This window comes from Taurulus bubalis, assembly GCF_910589615.1.
Source record: "Taurulus bubalis genome assembly, chromosome: 3".
Taxonomy (NCBI): Eukaryota; Metazoa; Chordata; class Actinopteri; order Perciformes; family Cottidae; genus Taurulus; species Taurulus bubalis.
The window spans coordinates 4,829,430-4,856,489 of record NC_136591.1 but is presented as its reverse complement, the minus strand read 5'-3'; the positions used below and the strand labels follow the sequence as shown (position 1 = coordinate 4,856,489).

General features: G+C 39.3%; 1 protein-coding gene across 1 annotated transcript; it reads left to right on the top strand.

Annotated features, from left to right (window-relative positions):
- Window positions 1-1,571: 1,571 nt before the first annotated feature.
- meis2b (Meis homeobox 2b) lies at window positions 1,572-23,831 on the top strand (the record flags this gene model as incomplete). The annotated part of the gene is made up of 11 exons (XM_079214797.1): window positions 1,572-1,792; window positions 2,323-2,464; window positions 2,559-2,609; window positions 2,893-2,943; window positions 3,073-3,219; window positions 9,702-9,816; window positions 17,096-17,235; window positions 19,664-19,740; window positions 21,314-21,372; window positions 21,665-21,754; window positions 23,773-23,831. Exons 1-11 carry the CDS (start codon window positions 1,596-1,598, stop codon window positions 23,829-23,831), a joined length of 1,128 nt encoding a protein of 375 aa, XP_079070923.1. The 5' UTR covers window positions 1,572-1,595.
- Window positions 23,832-27,060: the final 3,229 nt, after the last annotated feature.

Sequence of the window (27,060 nt, the reverse complement as noted above, 5' to 3'; positions counted from 1 at the left end):
AAGAGATCAGCTGTTGTACCACCTGAAGAGCTTATTTTATCTGGCTGTGAGAGTCCTTAATTACCTCTATTCTCTCATTATAATAATATGTTGCTTTATTGTTAGCATTGTTAGCAAAATGGGACGACAACTGCATTTCTTTGCACAATACTGTGTTGTACAATATTATTCAATGAAAACTTGAACATGCAAATGTCTTATGCATTTCATAGGTCGATGATTCCATGGCACTCCTGCACTCACCTGTACCCTTAAGGAAAATAATACAAATGGTGACGTTGTCTTCAAAATAAAAGCATCAATACTAATGGAGATTACCCACATACAGATATATTGTGATCATGTTGGCCTCATATTTGACAGTCAGTATTGTCCATGTCTGACATGATGGAGATTCTGTTCTGAACTGAAACAAAATGGTCGGTTTAATTGATGAATAAATATTTTTCTAAAACAGTTCAAAAGATATTTACTCTTTGATATTCCATGTTTCCCATGGCATTCTATTCTTTAAGTGTTTTACAAGTATATATTTTTCTTCCATTGTGCATATACACAGTATGTAGAACTTGCTTTAGTCAGGTATAACAAATCTAAACACCATGCCCCATCTCACTTATATATTGCAGTATATATTATACATTTTCTAAAACTGTAGCCATTCATTGTAATAAAAAAGTTCCATGCAAGGTAAATGCGGTGGAGTGGTGAGAAATCCACAAAATAACCCATTTTTGCTGCGGGATCATTAAGGTCATTTGGTCAACGAGTTTATTTTGAAAGTATTGACCGGAAAATAACGTTTACAAACACAGTAACTTGTCAGTAGCCGGGGGCTTTTCCTCCCTCCTCCCCGTGCTCCGTCATCAGCGTGCCCTGCAGATCGCGCAGCGCTATAAGCGGCTCCCTCGCCGCCCTGCACACAGTGAGCGTGTCGCGCAGAGACGTGGACATGAGGACACACTGAGTGCAGAGGACTGGCCGCGGACCGTCACTGCATTCCTGTGAAAGGGACAACTGATGCCCGGAACTAACATCAGACACTCACATCTGAGAGATTATCACTTATTCTCCCGTTGAAGAACCACAGAAAACCAGCTGGCCCGCTGCCAGTGCGTCTTTTGGCAACTTGAGGACAGAGACTGTTTTGGATCACTTTGCATAATTATTGATTTGCTCCATGCCCAAAAGAGGACAGGATTATAATTCCCCTTTGGATGTAAAAGTCATCTACTCATCAACACCAATCTTGTCTTTAGCCTACACCACTGGAAATTGCGCAAGGAGATGGCGCAAAGGGTAAATGTCATTTGACAGATTCATGTTGAATTGTAATTAATACAATTGCACAAAGTTATTATTATATACATACAGACACCATATGATGTTAATTTCTAGCAAGAAAACAGTTTGGCGAGTGGTTTTATTTCATATATAAATTTGGCAGTTTTGTTTTGACATGAAACCAGGTCTAATGCTTGTATAGTCTAACCGAATACAGTGAACACATCGTAGTAGTATTTACCTGCATCTTGCCCTAATGTCATCCTCAACGTTCACCCCAGTACGACGAGCTGGCTCATTACGGAGGCGCGATGGATGGAGTCGGAGTCCCCACGTCCATGTACGGTGACCCACACGCCCCACGGCCCATGACCCAGGTCCACCACCTGAACCACGGGCCACACCCGACGCAGCACTATGGAGCACATGCACCGCACAACATCATGCCGAGCAGCATGGGCAGCGCGGTCAACGACGCACTAAAGAGAGACAAGGACCAAATCTACGGGTATGGATAGGCCTATAATAACAATATTGTTAATAACCGTTGTATTATTGTTGTTGTAATTATTATTATCGTTGTTGTCATTATCTTTGTGTGCATACCTAAACATGAAAAGTCACAAACGCTTTAATTTAAATTAAACGGAGAGCAGAATATAGTAAACAATCTCGTTCTCTCTTTTTTTAAACCTCGGCACTAATAGGTTAATACATGAATTGTCGATGCAGTTTTCATTTTATCTTTTTTTTTGCTGCTTAAAACGAGACTAAATTCCTCAGTTGCTCGGATAACTGATGCAAATCTCTGAACAGGTTGTTTGATTTGGAAACAGATGAAATAATCTGACTGCAGCGGCGCGGTAGTTCTCTTGATTTAAGGAGGGGAAATCAATATTGGTCGCAGATTACAAACTGGTGTTCTCTTGTTGAACGCACCAAGCTAAACGTGAATCGTTATCTGCCGCTGCTTTGATTTACTGGAGGCGATAGTTAAGGAAAGGCCTAACAATGGGCCCGTCTCTGCCTCTGTTGCAGACACCCTTTATTCCCACTGCTGGCTCTGGTGTTCGAGAAGTGCGAGCTGGCGACCTGCACGCCCAGAGAGCCCGGGGTGGCGGGGGGAGACGTGTGCTCCTCCGACTCCTTCAATGAAGACATAGCCGTATTTGCAAAACAGGTAGGATCAAATAAATAATGAAGCCATTTTGGATTAGAAGCAAGATCAGTTTGAAAACACCAACTGATGCATTTAATTTTCGTCCCCTCCTCAGATCCGCGCAGAGAAACCTCTATTTTCTTCCAACCCAGAGCTGGATAACTTGGTGAGCACTTCCTTCTCTTTCTTTTTTAAGGTTTATTTTTTACTTTATTCTCCGCTATTGTGTGCGATGTGTTGCTGTCTGCTTTCACCTCGAGGTCACACACTTGCCCGGGGCAACCCCATACCTGGATAGCACATTCATTTTTGTATTACAAATAGCACATTTGTATTATGTTGGTAATTAGCAAATGTACACAGATTATGGAATTTGGTCGTCTCCGAAATCATATTGTTCTCTATCATGTATTTTCGGAAGAGGTGGTTTAAGATGTGTTTGTTTCTAGATGATCCAAGCGATTCAAGTCCTTCGATTTCATCTGCTGGAATTGGAGAAGGTACACATTATTAATTAGTGGTAGATTGACCCACACATTTACCAACACTGTAATTGTTTATCTATTTTTTATTATTCTGGTTTTATTCTGGTTTTCGGGCCCAAACTAAATGAAAGACTGCGTTCTCAGGTCCATGAGCTCTGTGATAACTTCTGCCACCGGTACATCAGCTGCCTCAAAGGCAAAATGCCCATCGACCTGGTCATAGAGGATCGGGACGTCTGCAAGTCGGACTTCGACGACCTTTCCGGATCTTCTACCAACCTCGCAGATCATGTGAGTCTTCATAATTATGCTTCATAATTAGGGTTACCTAAGGTTTTCTTTCATCACCAGATGTATTCTTTTCTTTTCATCCAAGATAGATGAGTTAAGATATGCTTGCTGATGCTGCTCACCGTCAACTCCTATTTATTTTGCACAATTCAAACAATAAAAGAAAAAAATCATAACTGAAAATGAATACCACAGTGCAGGAAGAGACAAAAAGCCAACTGGGCTTATTTGAAGCCTCCACCTATATAATATTTAAAATTTTACAAAATTCCAAACATAAATTGAAATATGCATAAGAAAGAAAGAAAGAAAAGAAAGAAAAATAATGTAATTATGTCAAGTGCGTGTGCGTGCGTGTGCGTGTGTGTGTGCATATGTGTGCATGTGTGAGCGTGAAAGTAAGCATGGTTTGCGATTGTTCAGGGATATTGGATTATACTCTGTGGCATTTCCATACGATGGTAACTAAAAATGTAGATATAACAGCTAAAACAAGAAAGACATGAACACCAATACAATACAAACTCTTACGAAACAGCAATTAGACTTTCTTTTAAGCAATTTTTTGAATTTTTTATAGAGGGACATTTCTTTGTTAGGTGGGAAATGTCATTCCATAACTTGGTTCCCCTAAATCTAATAGAAAATTGACCTCTGCTAGTCAGTAATTTAGGAGGATGAAGATGTGAAGATTGACGAGTTGAGTAAGAATAAATCTGTGAATTGACTTTGAAGAAGGTCTTGAAATGATCAGGAATATTTCCTTCACCTAAAAGTATTTTATACATGAAAATGCAAGTTAAAGAAATATTAATGTTATAAATAGTAAGAATCTGCAGTTTGTGAAATAAAGGAGCAGCTGAGATGTGAGACTGATCGTGTTGCAATCCTAACAAAACGATTCTGGAGAACCAACATTTTTTTCAAAGAAGTTGGAAAAGTACTTGCCAAACTATATTGCAATATGAAAGATAAGGATACATTAAACTGTAATAAAGAATAAGGAGACAGTTTACAGAGACAAGATGTCTAACCCTCCTTATGGTTCCAATAGATTTGTTTATTTTTTACTAACACAGTTACTCCAACTTAAACTTTCATCAATGATAATTCCTAGAAATGTTGTAGATGACACTTGAGGCATCTCAAGAGATTCATCTTACTCAAAATCCTTCGAGTAAGATTTTTTGCTACTGAAAATAATAAAAATAGATTTTTTTATATTCAAAGGTAGTTTATTTAATTGGAACCATGTAGCATAGTGCGGTTAAACCAGCATTAGCTTGCATAATCAGAGAATTGAAATTTGAATGAGAGAGAACTAGGGTCGTGTCATCTGCAAACATTATCGGAAAAATACTTTTTGACACATTGGACAAATCATTAATATAAAGAATGAATAATAATGGACCGTCAACTCCTATAATTCCTGTATTTAAACGTTTGCCTCGCAGTTGTGGCTAGCTGTTCAGAGCACTGCTTAATTAACCAACTGGAGTTTGGGACCCAATAACTTTGACAAAACCTGTTTTGAATTTTAAATCTTATCCTTTAATTTTACAATAATATACAGGAGAGTTTTTCCTCTTCAGACCTCTAAAAAAGATTCAAATAAAATAAGTTTACATTTGTTAACAATTTATTTACACATTCAACATGGAGTGCACAAACAGGTTGAGAACCAATGCATTTCTCAACAGAAGCCTTCCTTTTGCCGGTCATTTGAATATAGTTTCTTTACTGACAAAGAAGTGAATCTGGCAGGGTGTTAGAGTTGAATTCCTTTCGATCGTTCACAAAAGGCCTTTGAACTGATTCAAAAAATTGAATTTGATAAAACAGATGAAAGTGTGTTGCGTTTGTTCAGATTGTGGTGTCATTACTGAATCCGAGGGCTGTTTGATGGCATATCAGCAGGTGCGTTTGTAGCATTTGAGGACATTCAGGGCTGAGCCCCGACCTTGTATGGGGGAATTTATCTTCATGAACAAGTGATATTTTTATGATTTTTGTATGCACTCTGGCACCTCAATTACGTTCAAAGTGCATGCCTTAATTGTTGGAAAAATGAAGTGTGTATCTCAAAAACGGTACTTTCCAGATTAATTATGAATTGTGATGTTCCAAATAGTAGGAGTTTGGAGACTTAGAATAATATTGAGTAGAAACAGAATACTTCACTTTCAAACTGATATTGACTAGAATTGGAAAAGCAGTTTTTATTACATGTATTATAAAGTGCTGCAATGTAAATATATTTACTCAATAACTTTCCTGAGTACATGATTAAAGTACTTGTACTCTCGTATTTCTGTTTTATGCTACCTTCTCAGAGGTATTATTGCACTTTTTACTGCACTTATCCGACAGCTTTAGTTACTTTGGAAATCCAGATTAATAATAAAAAATATTTACAGCCACTGTAATAAATGAGGATATTTTATTATAGATTAAACTACCCATTAAAGTCATCAAAATGAGCTCCACCTTTACCAGCTGCAACATTAAAGTGATGGACATCTTAATGCATCATTATAATACAATAACATAATGTATATTATTCTGCATGAGTACTTTTACTTCTTTCCCTTCAGTTTGATGATAATATAATGTTATTTGAGTACTATTTTGAAAGCAGGACTTTTAGATGTAACAGAGTATTTTACTGGAGTACTGCTGTTTTTTCTTAATTATTTCCTGAGTACTTCTTCCATCTCTGTATGTTAGCATTAGTTTATTGAAATATTAAGGGGGTTCTTTTTAAATAAAATCAACCCAAAATTATGATGAAGAGAAATGTTATATTACTTCATTATATAAATCATACTACATAAACTCTCGTTCTTTGCTGAAATGTCACTCCGTCTTTCTCTACCGACATTTTTTTTTCTTCACCTGGACTTGTAAGTAATCTTTATAATTTTATTTATATGAAATGTAGTCAGACGTGATAGTGATGATGGCCTTCAGAGCACAAAGTGCAGCTGAAAGTGTTGTGTTTGCTGTTGATCAGCCTGGTGTTTTCAGCCAAAAGGATTTTAATAGCATTTACAAAGAAACAAATTCAGATGTTGAAGTGATTTACAGTGTAGCAGTGTATATTGATAATTTACTGCAACAAATCAATTTGGACTGTGTGCAGAAAACAGATTGACTCCTTACTCCTGAGATTGACTGATTGTTTTTCATGTCAGAGAACCCTCAACTATAATTTCCTTTGGATATGATGAAAGTTCCCCCATGAACTGTAGACTGTAAACTGAGATGTCGTTTTAGTGTTGCTGTGGTTCAATTCAGTTTATTTTGTATAACCCCAAATCACAAATTACAAATTATCCTCAGAGGGCTTTACAATACATATATGACATCCCCTCTCCCAGGACCTCACATCGGATCAGGAAAAACTCCCCAAAAACCTTTCACAGGAGAAAAAGGGAAGAAACCTGAGGGATGGAGAGAAGTACAATATGTCATGTGTACAGAATGAACAACATGGTGTGGTAGTGTCCTAAGACCTACACTTAACTTCCCAACCTTTAGGACTTGTTGTTGCCGCAGATGGAACCCTCTAACTAAAAAAAAAAAATATATATATATATATATAAAGTATCGTGTAAATAAATCCTATTTTTTGTATAGTTATTTTCAAGACTCTCTCCAGTCTCTTAGAAATATAAGACAAAAAAAGGGCCTTTTACAAATGTGTATGGCAACTCATGGGGTCATGTGAAATATGCAACCTTTGACAATCAATCATGACTGAAATGTTGTTTTAGTGTTATTCTTACCTTACAAAAAGTAAATTCTTGAATATTTTCACTGGAGACATTTAAAATATGAATACTAGCATAAAATATGGTCTTCCGTGAAAAATATTGGTCTTGACTTCATTGTACTGAAAGTACATTTTCTTGCTATTAAGAATACAGTTATTAATATGCGTCCTTCTTTCTTAAGCGACAAAATACAGTTGACGTGTGTGTGTGAGGCCACCAGTTGATGTGACAGGACACTCTCCTGCTGTAATGCGTCATGCATAATGGATTTGCTGGATGGCTACGAAGACATGCACAGCTGTGTAACGTACATGCATGTTAACCACTGATTGTACCTCAATCTGTTTCCCATTCACAAGGGCTAAGAGCAGTGTGTGTGAGTTTACAGGTATGCTTGTGCCATTTGATTCTACATTTGGTTTGTTGGAATGCATGTTACTGCATTCCACTGACACTGTTGGTTTGGACTGAAGTTCCTAATTGCAAACTTGTACATTCAATTTCCTCAAGCAAGCAGAAATCTAGCAGTACACTTCTATTTCGTCAGGTTCCAATTATGCTATCCAATTCGCCCTATATTCCCCTTTATTGTCGGGGTTCAGACCTTTGGAGTGATATTGTGTATATTGAAAAATATAGTATTGCAATATACCAGATTAAACAGCCAAGCCTTAGCTAAAAGACTAAGCAATCCATGTATACATGCTCCAAACACACAACAAAACCAACTATATGCATTTAAATGTCCAAATGAGTCCAGAAATGACCAACTATACGAGACGTTTTCAGCTCCCACTTCCACTAGCAGTTAGTTGCAGGCTAACGGAGACCGCCGGGGTAACCCTCACAGCCTACGGATTCAAACTCTACCTTTCAATCTCTTCTCAGACAAAGCATCAGTATAAAGTCCTCCAGACAAAGCAATTTTTTCCCAGCAACTGTACATACAAATTGCTTACTTTATGAAGTATTCTTGGTCCTACACGTTACCTCTGTACACGTAAACAGAGAAGAGCTCGCTATCCAGCTCTGTGACGTGTCCGCAGGAGGTGTCGAGTTACACACTCCTCGTGGGATCGCTTCTACTGCTGCCCTATCCAAATCCTACTCGTCACTAAATTTGGAGACTTGAAGATTCTGAGTGGGTAAAAGTGCTGTCAATCTCATTTGTAGAACGCTCCAATAGGCTCTCGCGATTAATAGGTGTTTTAGACACAAATCAGAATTTGGACAAAGAAGATAGGATGAAAGTAGGGTAGAATTATAATCCATAAGAAAATATTTTATGTGATTTGAGGGCACAAATGCATTATTTTGGTTTATTTACTGTATGTTACTGCTTTATGCGGATGTATTGAACACCATTAGTCATATACAAGTGAAACAAATAGAGTGTAACATGAGAAAATGTGAATATCAAACTTTGCAGAGAGACTGTTAACATATTGTGCTATGATATAGTAGAAGTGTAAAGCTTTCAGCTGCGTCATTCTAAAGAGATATCTTCTATTTTTTTCTTTTCTTTTTTTCTTAATTTTTGTCTGTGTTCCGTGGGGGAGTTAGAACCAATATGTAGCTGAAAAGTTATACATGTCATGTAGTTCTACATATCCACAGTCAGTCGCAGACAGTCTAAATCCGACTTAAAGGAATACCTCACCCCCAAAACGATCACCTGCATATCAATTACTCACCTGTGTTACCTTGAGTACTTGAAGACAGGTGATAAATACTGTACGTTAATTTAAACTCAAATAGCCAAATAGTCAAATATTGAAATAGCCAAGATGGCAGATTATTAATGGTTTATTAATGCCCAGTTTGACATGATGTTGCTTAAACAAACATCCTTCATTCTCAATAAGAAAAACATAAAGCTTGTGTACATTTTGATAACTGTCTTTATCCTATATTTGCTGCTAGAGGTCATTTGGTGTAGGAATTGAATCCGTATTTACAGTGAGTCCTCTGGATAATAGTGAGAGGAAAAGAGCAAATATAAGGTAAACATAAATAATTCTCTTAATCTGTTTATGATTCTCAGTCTTGGCTGTACACTCCACTCCTTTCCAGTTAATTGGGTTTTAACAGATGGGGGCGGGGGGAAAATGAGACCTTCATTAGCTTGATAAACGTAGAAACACATGGCGCCCTTTGAGTAGCTGTGTGTACTCAGGAGTTGTAATTATTGGGTGGCTGGATAAGAAAAGAGGGGCCGTCATTGAGAGGGCTCGTTCACACTGCGCCATTGTCCCCGCTCTTCTTGTTGTCATCTGCTGAGCTCTTCATCGGATCACCATCCGGCAAACAGCTGACGCAGAGAGGCTGAAGAGGGAGCTCCGCTGTTTGGTTTGGGCTTATGGCCGTCTGAGTGGCCAGGATAATCTGCCCAATAAATACAGAACAGAAGTCACAGAAGCAGCCAGGACACAGGAGGGTCCACATGCTGCAGGGTTACTCTCGCTGCTCCTCTTTCTGACACTATATTTAAACCTACCTCTTGGTCAGGATGGTAATGTTTTTCTAGTCTCACATTTTTTTACAACTTGGTTGCCGCTGTCTTTGTATCTTTGGGAAACTGCATAATGGACTTCATACTGGACCTATCGGACCTTGCTCATCGATTTTTTGCTCTCTTCTTTCTTCTTCTCCTCTGTTTCCTTATCTCCTGTCGCCTGGTGTGCGGACCTCTCCCTGACCTCCCAGAACCCAGCGTCCTGGAGAGACATGGATGACGCCCACTCCACGCCTTCTGTGGGCACCCCGGGACCATCCAGTGGGGGACACGTCTCTCATAGTGGCGACAACACCAGTGAACTCGGTAAGAGCACTCGCAGGCCTCCTGCGTTCTCTTTCATATCAAAGCTCTGACTTTTTTGTGACCTCTTCCTGAGGCGTGGGGACTCAGCAGTCCCCACTGGTGACTCGGGGGAAGTTAAAACAGATAATGTAAGTTAAGTGAGGACTAACCATAACCCTACTATTTATCCCATTGTGAAGAGTTTCCAACAAATGTATTCCTGTATGAGTAACATTTGCCAAAACGTTTTTAGCTGCTCCAGGAAATTACAGTGCATTTAGTTTTTTTAAATGAAACTATATATTTGTGAGCCATTTTATAGATAGATTTATATCTTCAGGATGAACCAATAGGCGTTGGGCGGAGTGCTACGACACAGAAGGTAAGTCAGAATTGAGAGATAGACTGTAGCTGTTATTGAGGATGATGAGGTCTTGGGAAGGTATGAGAGGTTTGAGAGTTTTAGTAACCTGGGGGTGTTCTATATAGAAAGAAAATGCACATGGTGCATACTGAATTGCATGTTTTCAATTATTTTAGTGCCTCGTTGTGTCAGGTAGAAACTGTATCGAGACCTTTGCAATGTTAAATTCTATCCACTGAAAATATCGTTTGATTTAAGATCCTTTAAGATCCATCCTGGCTAGAGCTTTGATCACATGACAAGCACACAACAACAATTATGGTGGTAGTTAATAGTGAGAACAAATTACAAGATACAAAGTACGTAGATGTAAAAAAACATTTTACTTTGACTTGGTAAGAACAACATTAAAAGGGCAATTGATGTTGACTTTCCCATTTAACTGTGGCTCCCTCACTTTCACAGTTGTGTAGATGCTCAGTTAAAGGTCAGTTAACGCTGATGGAGAGTTTTTCTGAGTTTACTGTCGTTGTCGGCTGTTATTGTCAGCTGTCTCCCTCTGATGCCATCCTTTCTTGTGTCACCCTGGTGTTCCTGCATTTAATGGGATTTCTAATGTGCTAATTGGAGGCTATAAGGGTTTTATGGCTTGTTTTTATTTTTCTCCCCTTCGGGCGCAGTAAAAATAGAATGGACTTTAAAGCAACTTTCCACCCTCTGCCCATCAGACATCAAGGAGCAGAGCATTGCCAAGAACAATAAGAGGATGCTTTGCAAGACAAGATAAACTCAAAAAATTAAGAGAAAATCAGGACTCTTGAAAATAATATTAGTTTCACCTAAAATGCACGAGAGTGTGACATCATTGTTTGGGGAAATCTTTTTTCAAGCATTCAGTATCCAGAAATTGTATATTGAGTTTTAAATAGCTTCTTTCCTTTTGGCTTTTTTTTTTAAACAACAGCGGGGGAAAACCCAAGGTCCATGCCCTTTTGACCTGGGAGAGAATGCATCGGGGATGGGAGTGCAGAATGCCCCCTGAAGGGATGTAAGGACAGAGTACTTTATGTATGAGGAACAAAGGGAAAGAAGAAGGCAGAATGATCAGAGTGGTTGCTGCTGCAGGATGTGCTGCATGCTACCTGCTGCTTCTCCCCAGGCTTCTCTGCCTTGTTTCCAGTCTATTCTCATGCCAGGGAAGAGTCAAATACACCACCTGAAAGTAGAGAAAGGACAGCTAGAGGTATATCATGTTAATCTCATTTGGTGCAGGTAGATGGCCTACAGGTTTATAATTAGTTCAGTACTTGGAAAGAACGCTCACCTTGTTCATGAGGTACACTGATGAGATAAAATCTCCTTAATATTATGTTAATGTTCAATTATTCTGCATTGATGGTTATAGACTAATGAAAGGAGTGATGATTGAGCTATCCAACGCCTGCCAAATGTGTGTCCCTTCTCAGTACAGCAGTTCGTTTTGCATATTTTTGGACCAATGCACTGACTACCAAATTTACTAAGTAATCCAAAAAGCTTCCTTCCTCCATACTGTTTTAACATTAGCATGGTTCAACTTAAAGAAGTATCAAAATTGAGCAGTGAGTAAATGTGCAGGTGATACTTGGCACTACAAGTCTGTCTACCACAATATACCGTATTTCCCTTGCCAAAACATTGTGGTGGAACCATAATTGATTCCTGTATTATGCTCACCGGCAAAGTTTTTCCCAACTCAGGAAATGACATTCTTGGTGTGGTGGTCGAGGAGGATGTTTTGGCATACTAAGCTCAAGACTTTGACTTTGGAAACCAGGGTTTACGTGCTGTCCACAGGCTTAGGCACCTAAAACACTTAAATAACACACAATATTTAAAACGGTCAACGTGTTCCATCTGTTGTCTTGTTGAGCAAAATAAGAGAATATGTTTAGTATTTAGACAGACAACCATTCACACTCACATTCACAACTACGGCCAATTTAGAGTCCTATGCTGCATGTTTTTGGACTGTGGGAGGAAGCCGGAGAACCCGAAGGGAACCCACGTTGCCACGGGGGGAACATGCAAACACCATACAGAAGGACCGAATACGGCCCCTCTTGCTGTGAGGTGACAGAGGTAGCCACTACACCACCGTGCATCCCACAAAGATGCTCATGAGGTTTTCAAAATACTCCTCCAGAATAATAATGAAAGTTTGAAATAGGACAATCCAACAGACAACATGAAGTGTTACAAATAGATCATGTTGACCATCATGTTTTTCTTAAAAAAACGGATGACTACTGTAAGTATATTTATTACTTTTATTCAACATCAACTTCACACAACAGCGTGTAGCAGTCAGCTAACTTAACCATCACTAGCTCCACCTGGACACAGGCGCCGTGTGAGCCCGGAACTCTGATGCGCGATCACGTATGGACATGGCTTTTATTTTAGATTACACCACAGGCTACAGTCCCAGGTAGAAGATGTGAGAAAGACAGATAAATATGAGTAGATTACAAAAACAAGAAGAAGAACAAAAAGAGAAAAGGGCAAGCTGCAAAGGCCAGAATAAATGTGAATAAGAAAGTTGAAGAGGAACAGTGCACTATAGTGCATTTACATAGTAAGGCTAACATTATATATCTGCAGTATCAAAGGTTATGGACTTAAGTGGGCCGGTCAGAGGCATGGGTGTGCCCCAATACAAACGCTGAGTCCTACCCCTTTCCTGACTGTCCACTAAAGGAAAATGAGTCCAGTCTTGCTGCAGTGGGATGTCACTAATGATTCCGTAGTCTGATGAACCTTTTAAAATCCACTGTCATTTGGGAACACTAAAGTGGTGATGATGTGGCTTCCAACCCTAGCTAACCACAGGTAGATGATCCATGCAATGTGGCTGGTGGTTTGGGTCATGGCTGCCTCCTCCTCTGGAAGCTCTGAGGTTTTGTTTGTTGCCTTGTAAGCTGTGTGATATGTAGAGAGGGCTCTCCTGGATAGCTCAACCCCCAGGGTGACTGCTGTTGACCACAGGGAAAGGGGCTGAGCTCTCCAAGGAATGTTTGAAAGGGGGAGGACAATAAGGAGGCTTGAAATGTCCATCACAAAGACCCAAATAAAACAAAAGGCAGTGGGAGTGACTCAAAAATACACACACAACACTAGTGTTGAGAAATGGAATGTGAAGAACAGGATGTGTTGCATCTTTTTGTCACATCCAGAGCCTGGAGTCAGGAATGTGGGGAGGTGGAGGTGCTGACATGCCAATGACATCACAGCTTCACTGAGGCTGTGGCTAATGTCCCTTTAGCGTCTCTTGTTGTGGATGTCAGAATTTGTAAAGGGAGGAAAGAGTAAGAGATACATGCTGGATGTAAAGGGAAAGGAAAGGGTCAAATGATTTACTTGAAAACAAATGACCAAAATTTATATTTTATGTACTGATATTTTTTTGTAAATATTTTACTAGTTCACCTAGATTTCAAAAATGATTATTTCCTCACTTATCCTTAGAGGCATCTATGCATGCAAATCATTTAGGTTTTGAGATCTCTTTCCACCCTAATACAATGGAAGTGAATAGAATTACATTTTTTGCTGCTCATAGCACACAGTTACATTTGAAACCTTTATATTTTACTCTGGATGTTGCTGTTGAATTTTGTTGAATGCTGTTTTTCCTCAGAAACAAAATGATATTCACCTCCAGATTTAAGTGAGAATTAATATATTTTTATTGTAATTCAATCATTCTATACACATGACATATATTGCTTCTGTCCATCCAGGGAGAGAGATCTTCCTCTGTTGCTCTCACAAAGGTTTTCTTCCTTTTTCCCCTGTGAACACAGTAGGCTTGTCAGCTTTTAGCACAATATCTGGCCCGGTCATACCTTGTAAATGTTCTCTGTTTACCCAAATGGTAAATATCAATATTTATAGTTATACTCTGGCAAGAGCCAGGTGCAAACTTTACCTTCAATGTGATAAATTACCTAATAGATTCGATATTCCTTTATTTGTCACGCAGTGGGGAAATTTGCAGTTCTATCAGTACTTGCAAACTGCTTGGCTTTAAACTGATTTCAAAAGTTGCATCTCCCCATCAAGAGCTTATAATTGCCATGCTCAACTTCTCACACTGAGGATTCCTCATGTCTTGGAAACCTTCCAGACTACTCCATTTAGAGCTGTGTATAATGTCTAATAAGGGGAGGAGACCCAAGGTGTCACTGATGATGGATCAGGCCCTGCTGAGCTCATTAGACAGGCTGCGCTGGCTTTGCATCACTGATGCAGCTGGGAGAGCTATAATCAGTTCTGCTAGCCGCTCTGCACTTTGTCTTTTGGACACGTCATCCAAAGACTACCTCACCCAGCGCTAAGAGCCCCTGAGCTACAGAGAGTAGGGACTGTGGAGGCAGCATGAGAGAAAACTAAAATTAGTAAAATACAGTTTCAAATGTCAAGAATATCCAACCCACAGTAATCACCACATTATGCATTACATATCCATTATAACATTGACGGTAAATAAGAATGAAAATAAGTATTAAATAATATAATCAAGACATATATATATATATATATATATATATATATATATATATATATATATATATATATATATATATATATATATATAATACACAGTAATGGAGGAGACTGAAAGGTAAGGTATGCATACAAAATGATCAGCCCTGTGGCAAAGCTTTAATCTAACATTTGGTTAGCTACAATAATATTTAGGAAGATATTTTGGAAATATCTGCTGTCTTCCCAATATCTCAATGGCTCCAATGTTTTGAATGCAATAAGTAACATAATATATAAGAAAAAAAGCAATTAAGGCTGAGTTGGCTTAACCTTAATAGTATAAAGAGGTAGTCTACAGCAACAAAGGCAGAACAAAGTTGAGCGTATGTGAGCAGCAGATGCAGAAGGCGCTAGAAAGGACTCTTCATATCTTAAGGTGCTGTTTTTCTGTGTGTTTTCTTCTTAGCCCCGGGGCAATACTCCAGCCATCCCTGCAGTAATGCCCACCCCTACATCTACCCCCCCTCACCGACCGTGCAGACACTGGCAGGAACAGTAGAGTGGGGGTGGATGGGTTGGGGTGGGGGTGAAGGGTAGGCATGGGAGACTTGCACGGGTGTATGACTTTGAGACTGCACCGTCACACACTAGTTAGATTGGCTGAGTTGCCGGGGAACAGTCAGTAGCGATTAGTGTAGCAGAGGATCTGCCCTGCGGCTCTACCCTCTCCGGAGCAGAAGAAAGAGGGAAGAGGAGAGGAGGTGGACCAGGGTGAGGTGGAGGGGAGGGGTGAACAGCGTGCCTTCCTCAGATATAATAAGGTCTTTCTTTCTTTTCCTTTCTAAGTTTTTATGATTTATTTTTGTTACCATATGTGAACTTTATGATCTGAATATGAAACATAATACAGAACCACTCAAATGTGAAACTCAAGTCCTTGTTTATTATTGAGGCCGCTCTTTGATTTATGTTATCATATATTGAATGGACATGCCCTTAGAAATAGAGATGGACCAGTCTCATCAGTAATATAAAGTTGGTCTTGAAAAATTATTTGGTCGTCAAATATCTTGTAATATGTTGATGTTAATTTCGCTACAATACTAAAGCCTGATAATTAGACTAAATTGCCATTTAGTTGTATCTTCATTCAGTCAACTCAACAATGTGGTCATCTTAGCCATGAGGGGCAAGGGTAAAACAACATCTGGTAGAGGTTGCTAGAAACTGTTCACGTATTTCAAGATGGTCAAACAAATTTGATGATTTCAAAGTTGCTGGTCTCTGTAGCAAGGTAGCTTGTGAGGTACGTAGGAAGATGACATCCCTATTCTCAATCTCAAACTTTCTACCACCTAAAGGAATATTTGCCCAGACAGAAGTTACTTAAATTACAGGCTGTAGGAGAGATATGTGGGACATAACAACAAAGAGTAGTGGGCATGACTCAGAGCTGGACACCATCCGTCAAAACTCCCACAACCCCCATAGCCCACGACCCTAGAACACATCCTATTTAACGTCAATATTCATTAGCTGAAATATTTATTCATGAATGTGGCTCATATAGGCGTGTTTGATTGATGCATCTCTAAAAACAAAAAGACATTCTATGGCAAATCTTAAGAAAAGTAGGGTTCCTGTCTCGCCTCGGGGGAGGAGTCTCTCAGATACATTATTCACATGCCCTCCAGGCAAGCTTTCAAGGCTTCTCTGCCTCGAGGGCAAGAAAAATAACCACCACTGTTAAAAGTAAATCATCTCGGCTGATGCACAATTAATGGCAAAGAGGGAGAGGGGGCGGGGTGCCCCTTGTGTTACAAGATGGAGTGAGTTGACTAGCAGGAGCGGAAATCTCAGCTTAAAGGAAGTCTCCTGCCTTGATCCACGTCAGCTTCCTGCTGAAATCAAACAATCCATAGCCGCCAGGAAATCTGACACTTACGCCATCAGTCGGGTGTGGGGGATGGGGTGGGGAGGGAGCTGGTCCATCAGTGGACATATGGGAACCCACCCTTTCACAACTCTCACATTCTACCTCAATACCCCAAATGAACTCCTTGTTTCAGACTTGAAACAGCACAAGGTTTGATGTTATTGGGTTCATACTTATGCATCCGACTGCATTATGAACGGTCATTATTTTATGGCAGGCGCACGACTCCCGTAGTCAATTACCTCATGTCAAGTGCGTGGCTCAGATTGAATTAATAGCTCTTGGTTTTATTGAGCTCCCACACTGCAAACTCCTCTTCATTATCCAATGGCTGAGGAGTCAAGCAGAGGTGAGGAAGAATTGTGTGCTGCTGTTCCACATGTCAGCCATTTCGTAACATGTTTTCATGAAGGCGACGGGATCGAATTAAAGCTTTCTCACAACGGGACTCTTCTTGTCTCTGATCGCAGGAGACGCCCTCGACAACAGCTTGGCATCACCGGGCACAGGAGACGAGGATGACCAGGACAAGAAGAGGCAGAAGAAACGAGGCATCTTCCCCAAAGTAGCCACAAATATAATGAGAGCGTGGCTCTTCCAGCACCTTACGGTAAGGGAGTTTAGCTGTGGCATTGTATAGATTTCAAACACAAAACATTTTCTTAACAGATGCCCTAATTAGATTTGAATTAATGCTCAAAATAAATGTTGTCTAACCCCAGCCCCTCCATCAGCCAACATCCAGGAATGAGCCTTGGATAGGTTTCCCGAAGGCATCCTGAAACTCAGTTCACCCCTGTTCCATTGTAAGAGAACAAAGCAAAGACAGACTCACATCTAAATGTCCTTCTTGAAATAGTAGTCCACAATTTGTACAGAAATCAACATCAGAAGCCTTTCATTCAGAAGTAGCAGCAGTATTTAGGAGTTTTGTAAGAAGAGAGCTTTACCTTTTATCCAAAGTCCAAAAGATACCACCGCTGCCGCCTCATCAGTTGTTCTACCTCTCAGTTGTTTAGTTTGTAAAAGACCCATACAGGTCCTGTACTCGGAATAATCCCTTCTTTTCCAAAGCCCACCTTTAGATTTTCCAGATGAAAAAGGAGGATAATTGAATTATCCCCTCTCTGTTCCCCATTCCCTTTCAGGCCTAATTTGTTAAGCACAAGTGTTTGCCATGACAGGATGTGCCTATGAAAAGTGTGCAAAGGGACTTTGGCCTCTGAAAGGCCTATTGCAACACCCAAGCGATCAAGCATTCATCAGTCGTTGAGGGTGTGAAAAGAGCGGGATTATGTTTTGTCAGACGTTGCAGTGTGAGGCCCGCCGTTGGAAGGCTGTTAGGGGGGCTGTTTCTGTCCACCACTAGCTGTAGTCTCCTGCTTTTGTTGTCCATTCTGAAGACCCTTAAAAGATCCCCTGTGAGTAAGCTATAGAGAAAGCAGCTGTGAAAGGTTTTGATTCATTATATTATTCATTATTGGCCTATTAGCCTGGTCGTAACTGTTGGTTTCCATGCAGCCCTGCATTTATCCACATTCAAGGAATGATGCCAAAGAGTTTGGGGCGCAAACCTGGAATCCACTGAAGGTCACAAGTGTTGTGTCAAAGTCAGCTAAAATCTGATTGTGTTCACAGTTGAAATAGAAGATTGAATTGCCTGTTTTTATGTAATGGACAAGCATCTATGACAACTTAAGTATCCCCTAATTAATCTAATTAGAACAAGAATTATTCTCCTTTTGAGATTTGATTTGAGGGTTAAGAGTAATTTGTCACTTAACTGTCAGCCACCAAGCTAGGAGGGGTGCTTTAAGTTGCCCCAAAGTACACATTATTATACTTTTTACAGATTAGAGTACAGATGTTTGTGTATTCGTGCACAATTTATTATGTGTCCATTTTTGCTCCTGTTTTTACTAATTGTTATATGCATATTTCTCTGTTTGTGTGTTTTTATAGTATGTGTGTATGTGCATGCGTTGGTACTTTATAGCAGTGGTCCAAAACCTTTGTGACTTATGAATCATTGGTAAAATGAAGCTGACTGGCCTGGTTTGGAATCACTGCTGTTTAGTACAGTGCATGTGTGTATGCATTTGTATGCTTTTGTTTGAGCTTGTGTGTGTGTATTGATGCACATTTATTCAGTTTATTTTGTGTAGCCCCAAATCACAAATTTGCCTCGCAGGGCTTTAATCTGTACACATACGACATCCCTGTCCCAGGACCTCACATCGGGTCAGGAACAACTTCCCCTAAAAAACTGGAAAAAACCTTTCACAGGGAAAAAGGAAGAAACATTCAGGAGAGCAACATTTGTGTGTGTGCGTGTGCGTGTGTACTAAGCCTGAAAAGCAGTTAAAAAAAAAGTACTTGGAAGCTCATCCTTCACCGATAACCACAGGAGATGGCTGCTGGCCTGACAGCAGCAGAATGGGGACTGGCCCGCGACCCTGCTCTCTGTACATGGATCACCTCTGTCTACCATCTGCCGCCTTCCTCCCACTGTCTCTCTCTCTCTCTCTCTCTCTCTCACACTCACACACACACACACACACACACACACACACACACACACACACACACACACACACACAGCAAAGGTAACAGGGCCAGAGGACAGGGAAACGGCGCAAGCAGGGAGGGGTTGGAGGGTGACAGGGGGGCCTAACCTTATCAGGGCCTCAAACAAAAGCCACCATTGTGCCTCTTTATATTCCACCTGATCATTTGTCAAGCAATATCAAATAATGTCAAATACTGTCACACGCTTTTAGCATGAAGTGTTTGGGGGGCCACACTTTGGTCAGCCTCTGTCTTTTCAGAGCCAATTTGTACACTCGCTTCCAGGAATAACTGTACACGGGAAAGACTGCCACAGAATATGATTACACTTCCTGGGTTGAACTTTTTTATTGAAGTACACAAGCCTGCACTATATGACTATGGATAATTGCAAGCTGTTTTTGACTTTAGCCTTTATGTTAATATTTTTGTATTTATTGAATGCACTCTGATCTTTGTGTCCCTCACAGCACCCATACCCCTCAGAGGAACAGAAAAAGCAGCTAGCACAAGACACAGGCCTCACCATCCTTCAAGTGAACAACTGGTAAGTAACTTTAGTTTGCGAAATGCATTTTATAAATTCATTTGACTTTAGAATGCATTTTCACTTCAGTCTTGACTGCGAGTCATCGAGTTGTAATTTAGTCAAACTAGAACACACAGATGTCATACACATATTGTCAGATTTAGTGTAACTAAACTTCTTCAAGCATATTTGATGGTGATCAAAAATCAAAGCTTCTTAAAATCAAATCAAAAGATGTGCTGAGTCCTAATGGTGGTATCAAAAACATATAAAACTTTGCATGGAATTAGGGATATTTATTTTGAGCTCAAATTCTGTTGAGTTTATACATATTAAATCTACTAAATATTCATGCATTCATTGTTAAATTATTATTATTTTGTGCCTGTCTGTAATTTTAAAAGATTATAATGTTCAGCTCAATAGTTGTGCACTGGCAGAACAACTCTTTATTCTACACTCACAATTTGTAAACTAAATGTATTGGTAGTGTACCAATTAAACATTGTCTCTATTTCCATATAATTTGTGACAAACTAAACTGTCCTAGAATACATATTGTACCACTGATACGCTAAATTCATTGAAAACAACAATGTATGGCATGCCAGGCTATATGAAGTGACAACAGGCTTCTAAATAAAGGGAATGAAAACTGTGGAAAGCAGCAGAGGGTTCAAGGAGTTAACGATTATAGTTAACTATTATATATCACACCTCTTCCTAACAGCCTCATTTTACATGTAACATAAAATATTAAAACATGTTCAGGCCGAGCTGCCTTTGTAGCTTAGCTCAGTTTTGCATGAGACCGGTCCAATGAAACCATCACAATCTGGATTAACTTTCAGACGATACATTTCTGCATGTCTTCATTTTACTGGCAGCCTACGCAGGATCATATTTGGATTAATTGAGATGACAAAGAGTTTGCTTTCGCCCACCTCTAGTCCAGGAGTAAAGGTGACCACGGGTTCCATTCAATACAGATAGTAAGGCATGCAATCACTGTACTGTATGTTTCCTAGATGTATCAATGGCATACCATTGGCCAAGCAGTTAGCCTAAGGCTCCATACAGGGCTAAACCCGAATCAATAATTGTTTTAAGTTCTGGTTCAGGGTTCTGGTTCCCAGAGCAATTGACATTTTTTGGTTATGCTGGGTCTATTTCTTGATTAATTTTAGCATTTTAAAAGATTTGGGATCTCTGTTTGTACTATTTTACTAATGATTCAGCTGATTCTGGAAACACACCTTTAGACTTAAGTACTCTTTGACTATGAACACAAAGTGTATTTACTAGCTTTATAGATTATTTAGTGACTTTATCTGGCTCATGTCATCAAAGTCCATTCACTGAAAGAGGCAGTGGAATACGGTCAAAAAGCCCAGAAAAAAAGCAAAGTGCAAAGTGAGCCCTTGAGTTGAAGTGTTCCAAGGTCAGGAATGCTAAACATAAAAACAAGGTGATTTGGGTAATGTGAAAGCCTTTAATAATTAATTTTGTAATGCTTTAACTCCATTCAATATATAGTGACTCTTTCCCCTTTTCATCAAATAGTTAACACAATATTGCTCTTTTTTTCTAGGTTCATCAATGCAAGGAGGAGAATAGTCCAACCTATGATTGACCAGTCCAACAGAACAGGTAAAGATGCAGTTGATTACATGTTCAATGTACTAAATACTTCCTTACATTCCAGACTGATCAGTTGAAACTAATTGTAAACCCGAGCTGTCTTACTGATATCACTTGTTAAATCCAAGGCAGGATTTACACACAGTATGTAAACTGAGACAGGGGAGTCAACCTGAAGGCTTTTGGAGAATGGATTGAATGAAGGAGCTGCAGAATGAAGAGGTGGCTTTGGGTGTGAAGCAGAGTGATTGAACTCTGAGTTGCTCACTATGACAATCTTGCTTCTCCTCTACTCTCACAGTGAGTCAGGGTACAACTTACAGTCCAGATGGCCAGCCAATGGGAGGCTTTGTTATTGATGGGCAGCAGCACATGGGTCTCCGACCTGGAGGTGAGCAAGATCCCATACATTTATCAAATCATCAAGGGCAAAATCTCTGTAATTATTTTTTGTTTGTGGTCAGCTGAGTTTCAAACAAAAGTCTATCTCTGTCTTTTAAGCACTCCCCATATTTACAGACATTAACATGTAATTAGGTGTCTGTTTTTCTGTTGGCAACATTTCAGAGATGACCCCACTTACGCATCTCAGGATGTATGTCCATTGGCATCGCTTGGTGTTAATCAGGACATATTATGTCCTTTCTGTACCAATGCAGAAAGTAAAGATGTGTGTTCTTTGTTTTCTACAGAAAACGGGAGCGTGAATTTGCTTCTTTTTTTTAACACTTTCATTAACAGTCAACATTAATTTATTACATGATTCCTGATCATTTCAGCCTTTTCTGTATTTTTCTATTCTCATGTTTTACTGCTTGACAGATCATTTGATCTATTGCCCACCAACATGGTTTTAAAACTATAGTTATCCACACTCAGTTTTTGGACCTGTGTATTTCTAAAACTATGTATACGGCCATGCATGCAGACATAACAGGTTATTCATAGCCACTTGGCCTGACAGTCCAAGTTAAAACAAATCATCTTCACTTACAGTTGTCAAGTTAAGCAGATGTAGACTAACCATGTTCTGTTGTTAGATAAGCATGTTGGTGTGATCATTCTGAGTTATGCTTTTGCAATTTCAGAGCCAGCCCTGACCAATTTTGTGCCATAGGAAAGATTTTAGCTCACACTAAAAGACAAAGACAGTATTTCTGAAAATTATATTGTAGGTTATTCTTTAACCGGAATAGTCTTTCCAACTTTCCCTGATGAATTTAAGGTGGGGGCAGCTGATTTTATGATGCATTCCATGGAATCAGGGAGATGGACAATATCTTATGGTCGGAAGATAATATCTGGTTTGCAGCACTAACTCTAGTTATTTATTAACTATTAGGATTACGCGTGGGTTGATGCTGCAGGCGCACCCAGAAAATAGGGCCTATTTAATAGGATATACAGTTAAGTTGATGTGGGTGGTAATATTTAGATATAATAGTGTTAGAATAGTATTAGTATAAAATAGTATAAGTTATAAATTGATGGCGCCCCTATCATTGCATACCACCTATGCCTTGGACCAGCTTGGCCCAATAGTCTTTGAATAAAGTGTAAAAAGAACCTCTCCTGTCTACCAAACGTCAAAGAGGAGGCATAAACACACTGCAGTGTTTAATGAAAAGCAACTGATTTTAGTTCATCAGTGGAACTCCACTTTAAACTTACAAATCTGTTGAAGGTCTTTATTTTCACTCAAGAAAAATTGATACTGAACTCTGAAGGACCTATAAAGATAAAGTTTTCTTCCAGAACCTGTGTCTAAGTTGCAAGAATCACCCTCAACAAAAGGAAAAATTACCAATTCAAAACAATACTATACTGAGATAATAGTGCATGTTTTATGCAAGCTAATATGATTTTTCGGCTGTTACATGAATACACAACAGTCCTCATATACACACATATATATATATATATATATATATATATATATATATATATATATATATATATATAAATAAGGTTCCAGTCATTAACAAACACACACAAACACATTTGTACATACTTCATCATAACCAAGAAATCAAAACATTTTAATGTATTTTTCAGTAGCCTGTGAACATTTATAATGTTCAAGAAAATATTGAGCCTTTGTCAAATCAATTCCAAGGTTTTGTTAAAGGAATACCCCAATCAAAGAAACTCTAGGTTTGTGGAATCCCTGTCTCTGTTATTTTACTCTACTTTTGTTTCCAGTACAGACACAAAAGCTTTGATACATACAATACGTATACACACAAAAACTAGAGAAGAAGTTGATTCTCTTTGTTAAGGTATTTTTATGTTTTGTGTTAGCATCAAAGCTGAAGCTAGTACATACACTTTTACTAGACTGAAGCTGTTATCATCATCATGTTCTGAGGGGTCTGCAATCTTTAATCTTGCTTTTACTCCTCATTCCAGGGCCGATGGGTGGCATGGGTATGAACATGGGCATGGACGGGCAGTGGCACTACATGTAAATCCACTCCACTGAGGCGAGCCTGAAAAACAGGGCGAAGTGAGTAGTCCCGTCTTTGTCTTCATTTACTCACTTCTCCTCCACTGCTTTCATTCATATTTCTACTCTATTCCTCAACTCCCTTTATAATCTAATCCTGATTGGAAAAATAACTTTGTCAGCTAGATCTTTGCTGGAGTGACTTGCATCTGTGACTGTGGCTCAGTGTATGTATCAGTGTGAAAGTGCAATGAGTGGTCTAGACTCTAGAGACTGGAAAAGCCCATTCATGCAACAAACTATATTCACAGAAGTGATGATCTTGTTGTTACGACAGAGTTTTCATTCAACATGGTGGCTCTTTGATTAATTGCGATTCAGAAAACTAGATAGTTTTGCTCGTGGACTGCTAGTTCAATGCCATTTATCCCCAAACAGACATCATCTGACCAATAGCCCCCCTCTATAGTCACACTACATTAAACAGTTATGCCCACCAGTTAGTTCAGTTTCAGCCCTACATGTGTTCACTTTTACTGAGAAAGACAAAGACAAAGAAAATGTAAAATATTAATAATATTAAAAAAACAGTGTGGGAAACCCATCTCCTTCACTCTATCTCCATAACACTTTAACTTTTTCTCTCCATCGGCTATATCCTCCTCTTCCCACACTTTTCTTTTCCTCCATCTCCTTTCCCCTGGCAATCTGATTAAGAATCGGGGTACTATTCCCCTCCTCCAGCCTCTATCAGCTCCCCACCACTGCTGACAGTTCTCAAATCAAGACGTATCGCATGCCGGAGGCACCCGAGCACAGAGAATTTTATTTAACGCCCACTCTCCACTGCTCAATGAGCCACGCTGTAATGACACTTACCTTGATTAATAGAGCTCTTTATATGTAAATAGGAGCTGCATTTGCTTCATTTTTTTCTCACTGGGGCCAATTTTCACCAACACAGCCCCCTCTTCCCTGTCTGATAATTCCCCCAGCTTCGCTAATGAAGTTCAAAGAGCAGATTGTGACAGTTCATCTAAAAAAATAAATTAATAAATACATCTATCTGCATAGTGACATCAAGCTCTGAGTAAATGCTGCCTACATGTTTTGGAGGAGTATTTAATCTAATTATTTCTCATTGATGGACCATTGACTTGTTACAGTAATAGCTCAGTAGAGCCGGATGTTTTTGCTTCCCCTAATTTGATCTGTGGCGAGAGCGTATGCTGACTGCGGTAGTAAATCTCCCCAGGACTGCAGGAAGGAAGAGAGCCATGTTTAAAGTAATATGGGGTTTTTCTATGCACGATAAAGCCTGAGCCATAACGTTTAACCATTATGGAATACATGACTGAATTTGCACTACTTTAATCTCCCTCTGCTGCACAATACAGCTGAGTCCACAATTTGCTTTATTTCATATTGCACATCTCGAGTTTACATTTCTGTGAGAGAACATCTGGAAGAGTTCATTTCAAAAGCAACATAACGGAAGAGGGATGAGGCCTAAAGGATTTTTCTAAAATACCTCTTGAATACTTTTTTTTTTTAATGAGATTAAGTGATACAAAAATAATCTTCAAGCGAGGTCCTCTTTTCAATTGCATCCCATGGTCTTCATCGGCGGATGGAGAAATTATTGCATAACAACATCCTCTACACTTCATACTTTCAGTAAGTTAGATGATGACAATGTAACTTAAGCATCACCCTGACAGCAAAGCAAAGTCCATCCACTAAGAAAGATTGTAGAAGGAGTTGAAAGATTCAGTAAAAGTTCGTAAGCGGACCTTAAGGTAGAATTCCCTTTTTAACATCCCCACCTCACCCATAAACACACTTCAACCAGACAAATGATTCCATTTGAAGTCATGAATAAATAAAGCACACAGGAGACAAACAGTTACATTATGGGTTCAGTTTATCTGCTTTCCCCTAAATTAAAAAGTGTTGTCACATAAGAAAGAATTTCAGAATTGTATTGAACAGTTTTCCTAGAACTGCTATTCATGCTGTGGTTATTGATGTTGGCAGATGCAAGACTATTCAGGTGGAAAATACTCTAGATGAAAGTGATTCCCATTTTCTTATGTATTATAAAAACATAAGACAACTAAAGAGTGTCAGTTTTTATTAAATGGCTCAGCAAAACCTCGGAATATCTGCTACACACAAACAAACAAACAAACAAAACAAAATTGTATTATCTGCAAAAACAAAAGGCACTTAATTACCCATAACTTTGATGTCTCTATAATGTTGCGGTTTGGGGACTGCCAGGTATCTTGAATCAGACCTGGACTTACGTGTGCTAACCTCTGTCCTCTGTGTGTGTCCAGGCCTCCATGTTGGCTCAGGGATCATCTTCATCTTGCTGTGGAGCTCCGAGCTGCACGTTAAACCCATCTGACCGTTCACCCACTTGAACACTTCCACCTCACCTTGCCTGAGCTTGCACGGTGCGCGCCTGTAGAGCATCACCATGGAAACGCCTGAGCTCTGCACCAGAGGTCGCCCACAAACTTTGAACTTAAACGGAACAGAGACTCTGAGCTCTAGGCTGCACACAACCGTACAGCATCGGGCTTTTGCACGCCACTTCCTGATGAACAGAAGCAGTTCGACTCATCTCCATTTCTTTTTTAAATTATTTATTTATTTTTCTAAAACGACGGACCAAGGGGAAGACAACTTTCTTTCTCCTTTTCTTATTTCCAAATGAAATGCCTGATGCCCATCTCCTCCGGGAAAATATTGTACAAAGAACACACACACACACACACACACACACACACACACACACACACACACACACACACACTATCTTTCTAAAAAATTATGAGGACTCATGAGTGTTTTAATTATTGTGCTGTATAGATGGTGCTTTTATTTTGGCTGTTTCTATCCACGCTGTAATCACTCGATGTTTAGAGAGCTTTTACCACTGACAAGTTTTTAAAATCCCAACTCAAATCAAGATGTTTAAAAGGAAAACAAAATATCTGAATGTTTTTTTTGTTCTTTGTGCACTGCATCTCTTTCTTCTGTTTTATTTTAGCTACTTGTGTTGTTATAAATTGGAAATGAAGACATGACTTAATGGTGATTGAGTTCCATTTTTGACAATGTTTTGAATAGTTTTTAGCACCAAAACACAGGAAGTCTGCACTAAAACCAAAATAAAAGTAATTGAGGAAGATAAAAAGGCTTCGGCAAAGGGTTTTTAATGTGAAGAGCACATGGCCGGC